This window comes from Leptomonas pyrrhocoris (assembly GCF_001293395.1).
Source record: "Leptomonas pyrrhocoris isolate H10 chromosome Unknown, whole genome shotgun sequence".
Lineage (NCBI taxonomy): Eukaryota > Euglenozoa > Kinetoplastea > Trypanosomatida > Trypanosomatidae > Leptomonas > Leptomonas pyrrhocoris.
The window spans coordinates 417,313-429,499 of NW_015438384.1; the positions used below are offsets into that span (position 1 = coordinate 417,313).

Genomic DNA, 12,187 nt, shown 5'->3' on the forward strand with positions numbered 1-12,187 from the left:
GAGCGAAGAGCGTAAACTTCGATACGACACACACAGACGATGCCATTTGGTGTTTTCACAGAGGAAAAGAAACGCAACGACGGGAAGCACAAGAAAAACGAATGTTTCCGTCTCCATTCCTCGAACAGTAGCATGGAGAAGAGTAGATACCGCCCACACTCTTCTCCTTTGTGCGCAGCTCACCTTCAACGGCAACGCGAGAAGTTCGGTTTGCAGGCAATCAGTAGAATGATGATAATAACCACAACCACCACAGCGGCAATCATGAGCGTTAGCTTCAGATTTTTCAGGCACAAGTTGCGCTTCAGCTCGGTGGAGCGCTGCTGAAACTGCTGCGCCTGATCCGCGAGTGTGGATGACTTTTCCTGCAGCGTATCAATGCGGTCGCCGCGCGCTAGCACTTTATCCATGTTGTCCATCATAACGTCGACGACCTGATTGATGTCATCATTCAGCGCAGTGATCTTATCGTTCTGTGGGTTGTTGTAGAACTCCATCTTCTGCTGCAGCAGCTTCTTGCCGTTGCGCAGCTCTGCTCCCTGTGGACCGGCGCTGCCGCGCACCAGTGGTTCCACCGCCTCCAGAAATGCGTAGACCGTACGCATGCGCATGTCGCTCGTCGTCACGCAGGCGACAATTCGGCCCTCGCCGTTGCTGATGTAGTTGTAGTTGACACCGCCATCCTTGTCCTCGATCGTCTTGCGGCGGTACTCCCTCGGCGGCACCGTTGCGATGACCTTCTGCATCGTCTCGGCGAACTTCGGCTGCTCCCCTGCCGGGTATTCCGCGAGCAGCGTAGTCTCATCGTTCACACAGCTATACTTGATCGGCATTGTTTTCTCGGAAGTTCTTTAAATAGGCCTGTTGTACTCACGCGGAGTCTATTAAATGGGAAATTGCCTAAGCGTATAGAACTTGTTGTGCAGACGCGGTATATCTACAATTTGAACGCCAAAACGTATCTCTGTCGCAACCAGCTGAAGAAAAGCACTGTATAAAAACTCACTATCGCAGCAAGACGCAACGAAACAGTAAAGAAGAAGGGAAAAAAGAAGCTTTGTAATTTCGATTACAGGAGAGCGCGAGTGCAGCAGATTGCGCTTTTGAAATCGTTTTTGAAAGGCAGTTGGCAGGTCGAAAACAGAGTGAGGGAAAAGAAACAGGAGAGGAAGCCGTTTGATGGAAAGGCGGGAAAACAATACTTTACACGGCAGCGGCTTCACCGCGAGAAACCTCCAAGTGAACTTAAACAAAGCGATCTCCCTCGCATGTACTGGAAAAACATGCGATTGGAAGAAGGCATGCAGGTACCCCGTCGCTCCGCTTCAAACGACAGATCTGACACGCTTGCTTTTCTCTCTCGGTTGCCTATTCTTAGCTGCTGGCGTTCGATAACCACTCATGAGCTAGAAAGCAGAAATATAAAGGGTGACCACTTTCAAATTACAAATCTATGAACCGTAAACGAGCAATAGTGTCGCTTTAATTATTGTGTTGACATGAGCAGACGGAATTCTTCGGGACAGCTGAATATGACATCAAGTCATCCACTCCTTTGTGTTACGCTTCAAGCGCAAGGCGGATGTAAAGGTATTCTTGTCTTGTTGGTGTTGTTCAGTTGTTCTATGTTTGTTAGCAGATGGATCTCCCAGAGGACGAGCTCACAAGGTAGTGAAACGCTCGCGCAAGCGTTACGATTGGGTGGTACTTGGGTAATAGGCCGGTTGCAGAGCTTTGCTGTTCTCAACAACGCAGCAAACGTTGCTTGCAGAGTTGAAGGCGAGCGGTAGCGTTCACCGTGCGCAGCGGTAGCAGATGGTGACGCCGTTTTCATCTGCCGCCGAGCACCCGCGGCACACTTTACTCTCGCACATTCCGCACTCTTCTGCACAGCTACCGCACATTCGGCACGAGCACGAAGCACACTGCGCGGAGGCAACGACACCACACAGGACACACGCGTTCTCGTCCACCTTGCTCTTCTTGCCGTACTGCAACCAACAATTTTTGATGGACTGAGGTGAGGCGACGCTGCCCAGCGGGAACGGTCCAAAGGTTCGAGGAGGGAGAGGAAGCCCCACTAGTGATACAGACCACGACTGCAACTGTGTGTGGATGCATATGTGGGGGTGGTTTCTTTCGCAGTCGATGACCACGTCAAACGGGTAATGTTGACAAAAAACTTCTCGGAGCAGCTGCGCAACGCCGCCTGCGACTTCGTGCATGATGTGGCAAGGACAGCGGAAAGGTCCGTGCACCGGACACGGATGGTGGCGGGTGTAATGCCGTATGTACTCGTTCGCCGGGGAGTCATCGGGGAACTGCAGCACCACCGCCCCCGACTCCACCGACACTACTGAAGGATTATAAAAGAACGCTAAACTCAGAAACTCGGAAGTGTTGAAGCGGCCTTGCGTGTCCAGGACGTGACCGCGCAGCGACAACAAGGAGGAGAACGCGCCACAGATAGCGCGAACGCGAACATGCGGCGGAACGTGCCGCGAGTAAGACACGACGGCGTTTTCGTCCGTGTCGACGCGATGACGCTTGCGCGGCGCCGCAAGATCGTGCAAAGGGAGGGCGGCCTCCGTACGTTCTTCAAAAGAAAATCCGCTCATTCGCTTTCAATGGCTAATAGTAGTCTTCCAAATCTAAAGATGTTAACAAAGAAGAAAGGTCAAGCACTAAAAAGTATGAGACAAAACGCATTTGCCGGGAGCCTTGCCCTCGACTACGGGCACCGCACACCACACCGCAGAGAAGGTGCCGGATGAAATTGATTGCGCGGCCGATTCACCCCGCTTTGCGTACTAAAGACAACCATAGAACGAGGAGGAGAAGAGAAAGTGCACTTTTTCTTCAAAAAAAAAAAAGAAATATCAACAGACATAACGAAGATGGCAGAGACGCTATGTAGCGCTGCAGTAGTTTTTTCAACCTCCAGGCACACCGGTAACCGTCAAGAATGAAGCCACATATTTTGTGGAAGTTCTTGATGGCAGAAGCAACTCAGTTCGCGAAGCAGAAAGCTCAACTTCATGAAAATCCTTTCGGTCGTCGTCACTGTATCGTGGCAACGAAGGGCTTCAGTGGATTTCTGTTTCAATTTTTAAGCGACTCCGATTTCGGAGAGCACGACAGCCGTAGGACAAAAACAAAACAAGGAAGCGCACTGTAATAAAACAACATAGCGCAGACCCTGGGCTTTGTTGTGATCTGTTCCCTTCCGGCGTGAATCGGTAAGTGTCAGGAAGAACAAAAGAACTAGAAGACACATAAAGCTCTCCGACCATGCGGAGGCGTCTATTACCATTTTCTATGCGTAATGCTCTATGGGAATTGTATTCTGAAAAAAAAAGGCAAAACAAGGGTTTAAACGCGCGGCTAACGCTAATAGAAATCCATGGTCGCCAGCAACCACGCACACAAGTTTCTCAATAAACGAGATCTGAGCAAAACAAAAAAAAACGTTGACAACAACAATCGTAAGCAGAATAGAAACGTTAAATCTATGGAGATAAATTCTTTTCTCTTTCTTTTTTTTTTTTAGGCATGCAGCGAACAGTTGAGCACCAACGAAAGGTGAACACGATTCAGAAAAAACAATGTAGGATGCCTACCTTACGTAGCCTTCATTCCTCTTCCTCGCGCAATCGCTTGCGGTCTTCCACTGCAGCCTGCTTGAGAAGCTTGACGCCTTCTTCCTTGGAAATGGTCTGGATGCGGCTCATCTTGTTGTGGAAAAAGATACCAAGCACCTTGTCCGCAACGTCGAGGATTTCGGTCTTGAAGCTGGCCACGAGAAACTGGCAGTCATCTGACTGCCGCTCCATCAGCTTCGCGACCGCGGTGCGGTACTCGGCATCCAAGGCGGCGTCGATCTCGTCAAAAAGGTAAAACGGCGCAGGGTCGCAACGCTGGATGGCGAAGATGAGCGCCAACGCCACGAGAGACTTCTGACCTCCGCTTAATTGGTCGAGATTGCTGACAGGCGCACCGTGGCCGAAGGAGACGCGAATGCGCGCACCGGTGAACGGGTCGTCCCTCTTGTCGACAGACCCCGACGTCACGAGCTGCAGCGCTGCCGAGCAGCTTTCCGCGCCGACGAGCTGCTTGAAGACCTCTTCAAACTGATACTGCACCTGCTTGTATGTGCGCTCAATAGCTTCCTCCTTCTTCGCATCAAGGTGCTCAATTAATTCGTAGATGCTCTCCAGCTCTCGCGTCAAGGTTTCCTGCTGCGATTTGAGGTCCTTCATGGTTTCCTGCAGGACGGCGTGCTGATCAATCGCCTTGCGGTTGACGTGCGACAGTTTCTTCAGCTCCTCATTCACCATTTTAAGGTGGTACATGAGCTTTCCCAGCGACGCCTTTTCGTACTTCGCCACGCTTTGCGGCAAGACACCCAGCTGTCGGATCTTTTGCAGCGCTTCGTCGCGGCGCTGCACCAGCAGGCTGCGTTGCATCTGCGTCTTGTCCGCCACGTCTTTCCGCTCCTGCAGGTCGCGCGCAGCACCGAACCGTTTGGTGGACACCGTGTCAAGGTGCGCCTGCAGCTTTTCGCGCTCCCTTGTGCTCTGGTTGATTTCGTCGTCGATTTTGCGCAACCTCGCCAGCAGAAGGTCGCTCTCCGCCTTGACGGCCGCCTGTTCGCCACCCGCCGCACTGCTTGTGTGCTTCGACCAGTTGAGCTCGCGAAGACGGTCTTCGACCACCGCTTTGCGCCGTCCCACGTGACGCACCGTATCTTCCAAGAGCTGAATCTCGGTTGCCAGCTGCAGCACTTCCACCTGCATCGCCGAGGAGGCCACGCGCGCAGAAGCGATGCCCTCTGTGAGCTTCTCCAGCTCGCTCTCCTCCTGGGGCGTCCACGAGCTCTTGAAGTCCTCTTTCAGTTCTTTTTTTAAATCCCGCACAGACGCCGTGGCTGAGGCCACTGAGCTCTCCACAGCCTTCTTCGTCGCCACAAGGTTTGATTTCAAGGTGGCGAGGCGCGCCTTGCGGTCCTCAATCAAGCGCGACTCACGTAAACGGACATCGGCTTCCATTTCAGTGGTCACGTTTTGACTGCGAAGTGCCTCGATCTCATTCAGTACCTCTGTTATCTGCTGCTCCACCGTTGCGACCTCTTGGCATAAGCTGTCGAGCTTTGCACGCCCTGCTCGCAGCTTACCCCCAACGTCTTTTTCCCGTTCACGGATAGGCAGCTTCATGTTCTGCTTGTCGATGAAACCGCCAGTGATACCACCTCTGCGGCCAAGCTGGTCGCCATCAATGGTGATGACGTCGCACTGGAGCTCCTTCACCACCTCCGTTGCTGCCTCAAGCGAAGCGACCACGGCTGTGCGGCCAAAAACCTCCGCCACCACGCCGCCAAACCGCTCATCATAACTCACTTTTGACAAAAGCGGCGAGCATTCCGGCGTTGACATGATGTCACGGGGTTTTCCTTTGCACGTGTCCATTGGGAAGAAGGAAATGCGACCAGGCTTACGGCGTTTATTCATTTCCGCGAGCAGAGTTGTGCTGACGTCAAAAGAGTCCACGACAACGTTGAACAGCGTATTCCCGGCAGTAATCTCAACCGCTGTCTTGTAGCCTTCCTCCACGCGAATCAGATCGATGAGTGGCCCGTGGACGGCAGCGGAAATGTTTGCGTTTCGCATGTCGAGCAGTATTTCTTGCAGCGACTGCAGGCCTTGACGAATATCGTGGCGCACCGCGCGCTCCCACTGATGCTTCGTGTTGCGAGCAACTTCGTCCAGGCGCTGCACCACGCTCTCCTGCTCATGCACGCACTGCCAAATTCGCCGACGCTCTTGGTTGAGCTGATCACGCTTCAGCAAAGCGCTCTTAATCTTTTTCTCATGTTCCTGCAGGCTCTGATCCACGTTTGTGGTGGAAAGTTGCGGCATGGACATTTGAGACTGAAGATCCGCAGATTCCTTTTCGATGCGGGCCATTTCCTGCGATACCGAGATGAGCTCCTTCTGAGACTTGGCGATCAAACTCTGGTTCTTCTCGATCTCTTCGGTCAGCCACCTGTCACGGTCGCTTTTGTTTTTGAAGAGTTTTGAGCGGTTTCGTCTCTCCTGCAACCGTTCAAGGACCTTTCGCTGCGTCTCCACCTCGTCAAACTTTTCTTTCGCCGTTCCTTCCTTTGCTTGGAAAAGAGAGCGTTTTTTTTCCAAATCAGCTGTCGAATCCCGCAGTGTTTTATCCAGCTGCTGCGACTCTTTTTGCAGATGCTCGCACTCACGATTGTTGCGCGCTGTCCTGCCTGCAGCATCGGTGGCATCCAGGTCCGCAATCGCCTGTTTGCTCGTCAACGCACTGAGATCATTCTCTATGGTGTTTTTTTCCGCCTCGAGACGCGTAATCTGCGTCGAAACTTCCACAACCTTCTGCGAAAGTTGCGCAATCTCTTGCTCCGAGGCTTCCTCGGTATCGTACGTCTTGCTGAAAGCCAGCGACTTTTTACTCCAATCGTCCTCCAATTTTTGCAAACTCTCCTTTGCGTTCTCCAGCTCGGTGTTGAAAATGCAGTACTCAATGCATCTCTTTTCACGATCTGCGTCTTGAAACCGCTTCAGCTCGCTCGTCTCCGCATCCAGTTCCTTCAGCCGCTCTGCCAAATCATTGATCGAATCGGAAATCTGAGTCTGCTTTAGTTTTGTGTCGGCAAGAATTTTCTCGCTTTCGCTGCGTCGCGCCTCGTACACTTTGGTACCAGCCACGTCCTTGATGAGTTGATACCGGTCTTCCTCACTCATATTGACCAGACTCACGATCTTGCCTTGCTCCACCACGTAATACGGGTTGCTGGAGGAAAAACCCGCGCTTTCCAGAAGCTGGTGGACGTCAGAGGCAGAAAACTTGCGGTCGTTTACACGAAATTCATCCTGTTTCAAGCCGACTGTGCGACGGATACGCACCTCTGGCTCCTCGGACCGACCTGGAATCACGAGACGGCCGTCCGAGTTGTCGAACACGATTTCGACGAAAATGGAAAGAGCAGGACGGCCGCTTCCAACGTGGAAGAGTTCTTTGCGTTCCGCAGCGCGCAAATTGACAAACTTTTCATTCAGCACAAATTGAATAGCAGCAAAAAAGTTCGACTTGCCAGAGCCGTTTTTTCCAACAATCACATTCGTTTTGGGAGACAAGCCATCTGGGAACGACTGTTCCCGGTAGGACCGGAAACCGGAGATGATAATGTTCTTGATAAACATCGGACTTCAATTGTTGTTGTCGTCGCGTGAACCTAGCGGTCAGACAGAGTACCACCCAAAAAGCAGCTCTTACGATCCAATGACTTTTCGTCTCAGGATCGACAGAACAGAGGTTTAGGAATAATCGAGATAGAGTACGGAGAGAAGAGGGCAAGAAAAAGGCAAATTGTATTCGCAGCTGAATTTGAGAGCGAGATGAAACACGAAACTTGCTTTGTTACCATAAAAACGCGACAGAACACGGGAAAACAAAGCAATCAAGTTGTAAACGGTTTATGGGGTAAAAAGGAGAAGGTAACGTAGCCGAGAACGTTGACAGTTACAGTCTTTCACCTTTTTTTTAAAGTGCGGTTTCTCTTTTTTTTTAATCTCCATATCTGCCGTGGAAGCACTTGGTGAACAAAATCTCACTGCCTGTTGCATAGAAGATAATATCTCATGATAAAAACGGTGAACAGAAAAGAAAGGAGAAAATGCTCTTCAGTCATTCATCGAGCGATAGAGAAGCCATAAAAAGCAGTTAAATAGTTTTTATTCCTGTTTTCATAGCACCGGTAAAATAGTCAAGGAGCAACTGCCGTCACAGAATCCCATAGAGAAGTGGGGAAAAGCTCGCCGCTATTGAACAACATACACACATCCGTCCATGTCAGCTTTCTCTGCTTCAAACATCCGCAAAGTCAATGTTATTCGTTATTTGGTTTTCAAATGTGGCACTTCTTTCGCGCTCTCTAGCCACACAACTCCAACGGCAAACCAAGTACATCAAGTCGGGAGCGAATTGTGTGGGAAAGAAAAACGAAGGTGCACGCATCGACACTCGCGCTTCAAGTGTTGAAGCAAGCGCGTAACAAAATACTTGCACCACTGCAGAGACTGCGCGGAGTGCAGATAAAGTCTCTTGCAATTATGCCACGAGTTTGCCATTCACACACCTTCACTGACCAGTTTCTTGATCCGAAAGCACTACAATAGCTCCCCAAAAGGGGAAAGAAAAGCACGACTCGCAATTACGTCGGTACGGCCCGTTAATGCGAAAGCTGTCAAAGCTGTCTACAACTTGCAACGTTGCGACCAAGTAAGAACAATTCTTGCTGTTTAAAATCGTTAGATTAATGAACGCTGAACAGTCAAAAAATAGCAAAACCAAATTCGCAGCAGCGCCCAATAATAAAACCGTTTGCTACCGAAACTGGTAAGAAAAGACGCAGCGCCACAAAACGTGAGTGTAACACGAAATACATTCATCCGCAGCTGAAGCTAACGAATTTCAGCTAGCCATGACAAACAAAATTTTTGTGAGATGCGGCCAAAAGCATTTTTCGTCACTCAACGCAGCAGAAACCATCAGGTTGACGCCGATGTTGACTTTTCCTCAAGCGGTTTTGATGATGCTTAGTCCAGCATGAAGCTGAAAAATAGTATTCACCTCCTCTTTGAAAAATAGACTCATTTGTTAGCTACTTTCCAATTCCGCCGTTTGCTCTGGTTCTGAAAACGAAGTCCACCGTATCATGGTTACGGTGACTTGTCTAGTAAATCTTTTGTTTCTCATCGTTTTACCCGACGATTCCATTCGTTAGAGTGACATGCTTCAATGATACCAGGAAAATTAAGATTCACGAATCAACGTTCACAACAGCACAGTTCCATGGACATAGCCAACACGAACAGTGCATAAAATCGGATACATTGCTCGTGACAGCATTTCGGTTGCAATGTCAACTGTTGCAGAGAAAAAAATCAACAAAACGAGATGTCAAATTATGCACCATCAACAACTGGTACTTTGCGTAGAAGTAGTATCATGTGACGCAAATCAGATCCTCGCCAATAGTCAACGACCAAGTGAAGCCACAAACCACTATGCAGCTTTGCGCTCAGTTTCAGTGACAGTGTCCCAGAGCCGTTTCGTAGACCCACAACCCTGGCCTCTTTCACAAGTTGGATGATTCACGTCTCACAAAGAAGACATTCTTCGCGCCAGTAATAGGAAGCAGCACATGAATATTACACAGGTGGACTTGGACGGGAGTTCCTCGAGAGGCAGATAACGATTTGTTGAGCCACTTGCAATGTTCCAAGGAGAAGATTAGAAACCAGCACCTGTGGAAAAAAAAGCATAATAACGCACACGCGAAATAGACTCTGCAACTCAAGTCAACACGCGGAAGAGTTGATGAGGAATGGCTTCGCGTTACGAAAACCCTAAAGGTGATACTTCATCGATGCATAGACCTAGAATACAAGACACTAAAGTCCCCGTCACTGGGTAAAAACAACTACGCAACTTTCAAGGAACCCCAAAAGAATTTATAGTCCTTGATCCTTGTCGAGAGGAAGTAGCGGACGCCTCGATAGCATAGAACGTCGAGTGACAAAAAACAGTCATCCAACAAACCAACCACGTACGGATCGTAACAGACTCAGCACTGGCAAACACAACGCAGAACTTTAGTGTCAAGACCACCTAGAAAACAGTGCAAGTTCCGATACACCCGTTGGTGAGAACGTCGTATCGCAACCTATCTCAGGAACGAACATACTTGTGAGAAAGTCAAGTTCCGTTGTTTGTCCGTGAGGAACGTGTCATTCGCAGAACGAACGCCAATTAAGGAAGGAGAGCGATGTTACTTTTCAAAGCGGTCATTAATTCGTTGTCCTTCGTGGCTCAGGAACATTTTCAAGACGTACTCGCAAGTTAAGGCGATCAAACAATCCCTGTGCTTTCGTCATTTCCAAGACAAAAGGTGCATGTCACGGTCCAATTCGCATTCCAAAACCAACCTCCTGATGTGAGCGGTGAGGAGGGGGGGGGGGAATTGGATAAACTACGTTAGTGGGGCCTGCGGCTCTCGAACTTAAAGGAGGGAGCGGCTAGAAAAATGTGAGAATGTAGCGGGGAGGAAGCCATAACAGCAGCCAGGGCAACTCCCGGCTCGGGTGGTGACGTGGCGCAACGTCATCGGCACATCGGGCGACACCCTGCGTCACCAACCGCAAGCGGCATGGGTACGCACACCTGCCTGCGAACACTTCCACGGCGCAAATCTGCCGATCCCTCTTCGCGCGGGATCAGCTGCTCTTCTCCTTCACCATGTCGCTCAAGATCTACGATGTGGACCCGACGCTGTTGCGCTGGGTGCTGATGGGCGGCTTCGAGGAGGAAGACCACCACGCCGTGCCGAACCCTTTCACGTGGCTGCCGGAGTTGATCTGGATGCTGTTCCGCCGCGCGGCGACGCAGTTGGACGGCTTCGCTCACGTGACGGAGCTGGTGCAGCAGCATGCGATGTTCTTCATGGACTTCTACGAGTCTTCGAACCCGCTAGAGCTGGAGCTGCCCGGTGTGCTGAACGACATGTCGAGCATAGAGAAGCTGGTCGTGGTACGATGTCTGCGCATGGACAAAGTGGTGCCAGCCATCCGCAACTACGTCAGCGAGACGCTTGGCGAGTACTTTGTCGAGCCGCCGCTCTACGCGTTGGAGACGGTGGTGGACGAGCTCTCCTACGACCCTTCGGTGCCAATTATCCTCGTGCTCTCGCCCGGCGCAGACCCGCATGCGGAGCTGGACCGTGTCGCAGAGCTGCGAGGCATGGCGCAAAGCAAGCTGTTCAAGCTCTCGCGCGGCCAGGGCCAAGACGTGCCTGCCTGTGAGATGATGGATACCGGGACGAAGGAAGGACATTGGGTGTTTTTGCAAAACTGCCACCTCTACGCCGACTTCATGCCGCGTCTGTCGCGCATGATCGAGGACTACAGCGATGCGGCGGCCAAGGAGCGGCTGCACCGCAACTACCGCCTGTGGCTGACGTCGCTGCCCAGTGACGTTTTCCCGTTTGCCATTTTGCAGAACGGCGTGAAACTGGTGCAGGAGCCGCCGAAAGGACTCAAGAGCAACCTGCTGCAGTCCTACCTGTCCGACCCGGTCGCGGATGCGGAGTTCTTCAACGGCGCCGACATGCCCGAGGCGTGGCAGAAGCTTCTTTTTGGCCTCAATTCTGTTTAGATAGTTCACGGCAATATGCAGAGGAGACGAGCAGGGGTGAAGAAGGGGTATGAAAGGGAGCTGACTCTTGCCGGGAGTTTCTTGAGAGACAGGCGGCCGCCACCACGATAGCGGAGGTGAACGGAGAACCAGCGCGACAGAGAGGCATGACACAGTGAGGGCTGCGACAGTTGCGGCGATGTCTGTGCCATATGTGGTGGTGGTCGACTCGAGGGGCTGGCCACGCCGAACACAACACGGCCCTCTGCACGGCATGAGAGCCGGACACTTTACTGAGCGAACAGGCAGGCGAGCAACGTGTACAGGGGGTAATGGTCCATCTGTGGGCCGTTACCTTGCTGGAGACGTGTGACGATGGCGATTCCCACGGCTTAGGGGTAGCCGCTCTGGGAGTGCTGCGAGTGCGGCCCAAGCTGGGAAATCTGCCGCTGTGCACCGTGCGGGGGACGCTGACACTGCTCCGTCTGGTGCGTGTGTGTGGCCTGCCGGTGAGTGGCTGCGTGTGGTGTATGGCTGGACGGGTGTGCTGTGGGGTGGGCGTGCTATAGAGGGCTCTCTGCTGCTGAGTGTGTGGTGCTGCAAGAGACGGAGGGGGCAACATAGCGTGTGTACATGGTGGTGTGGCGTGCGCAACCTGCCGTCTTGTGCTGTGTGCGTTGGTGTTGGGGCTGCCGTGGTGTGGGGGGTTAGGGTTAGGGTTAGGGTTGCATTACCGAGGCCGAAGGCCGAGGTCATTGAATGGCACAAGCCTTTATGTATATGTGTGTGGATCCCCTTCATTGAGTATATGTCGAGAGACCTGTGATATGGCACGGCCGCGCGGAGCGTGTTGACCCGCATGCGCATGTGTGCACTAGCGAGGTGGCTGCGAGCTCGTTCTTCCGGTGGTGTGATCCACCCCTGTTCAGATGTTGCGGTTGTGATTCTTCCCTCTGCTGACTGC

General features: G+C 51.8%; 4 protein-coding genes across 5 annotated transcripts; 1 reads left to right on the plus strand and 3 right to left on the minus strand.

Moving 5' to 3' along the window:
• Positions 1 to 185: 185 nt before the first annotated feature.
• On the minus strand, positions 186 to 1,101 carry ABB37_09082 (putative Qc-SNARE protein; the record flags this gene model as incomplete). Of its 2 annotated transcripts, none has more annotated exons than XM_015808355.1 (1): positions 186 to 1,101. In XM_015808355.1, exon 1 carries the CDS (start codon positions 831 to 833, stop codon positions 186 to 188), a length of 648 nt encoding a protein of 215 aa, XP_015653246.1. In that variant the 5' UTR covers positions 834 to 1,101. The 2 variants fall into 2 exon arrangements, with proteins under 2 accessions (XP_015653246.1, XP_015653245.1); XM_015808354.1 differs by having other exon boundaries at positions 186 to 1,006.
• A 692-nt stretch (positions 1,102 to 1,793) lies between these two features.
• On the minus strand, positions 1,794 to 2,811 carry ABB37_09083 (hypothetical protein; the record flags this gene model as incomplete). The annotated part of the gene is made up of 1 exon (XM_015808356.1): positions 1,794 to 2,811. The coding sequence occupies exon 1, from the start codon at positions 2,616 to 2,618 to the stop codon at positions 1,794 to 1,796; it is 825 nt and encodes a 274-aa protein (XP_015653247.1). The 5' UTR covers positions 2,619 to 2,811.
• An 821-nt stretch (positions 2,812 to 3,632) lies between these two features.
• ABB37_09084 (putative adaptor complex protein (AP) 3 delta subunit 1) lies at positions 3,633 to 7,324 on the minus strand (the record flags this gene model as incomplete). The annotated part of the gene is made up of 1 exon (XM_015808357.1): positions 3,633 to 7,324. Exon 1 carries the CDS (start codon positions 7,230 to 7,232, stop codon positions 3,633 to 3,635), a length of 3,600 nt encoding a protein of 1,199 aa, XP_015653248.1. The 5' UTR covers positions 7,233 to 7,324.
• A 3,005-nt stretch (positions 7,325 to 10,329) lies between these two features.
• On the plus strand, positions 10,330 to 11,244 carry ABB37_09085 (putative dynein heavy chain; the record flags this gene model as incomplete). Its single annotated transcript, XM_015808358.1, has 1 exon — positions 10,330 to 11,244. One exon carries the CDS (start codon positions 10,330 to 10,332, stop codon positions 11,242 to 11,244), a length of 915 nt encoding a protein of 304 aa, XP_015653249.1.
• Between the last annotated feature and the right edge of the window lie 943 nt (positions 11,245 to 12,187).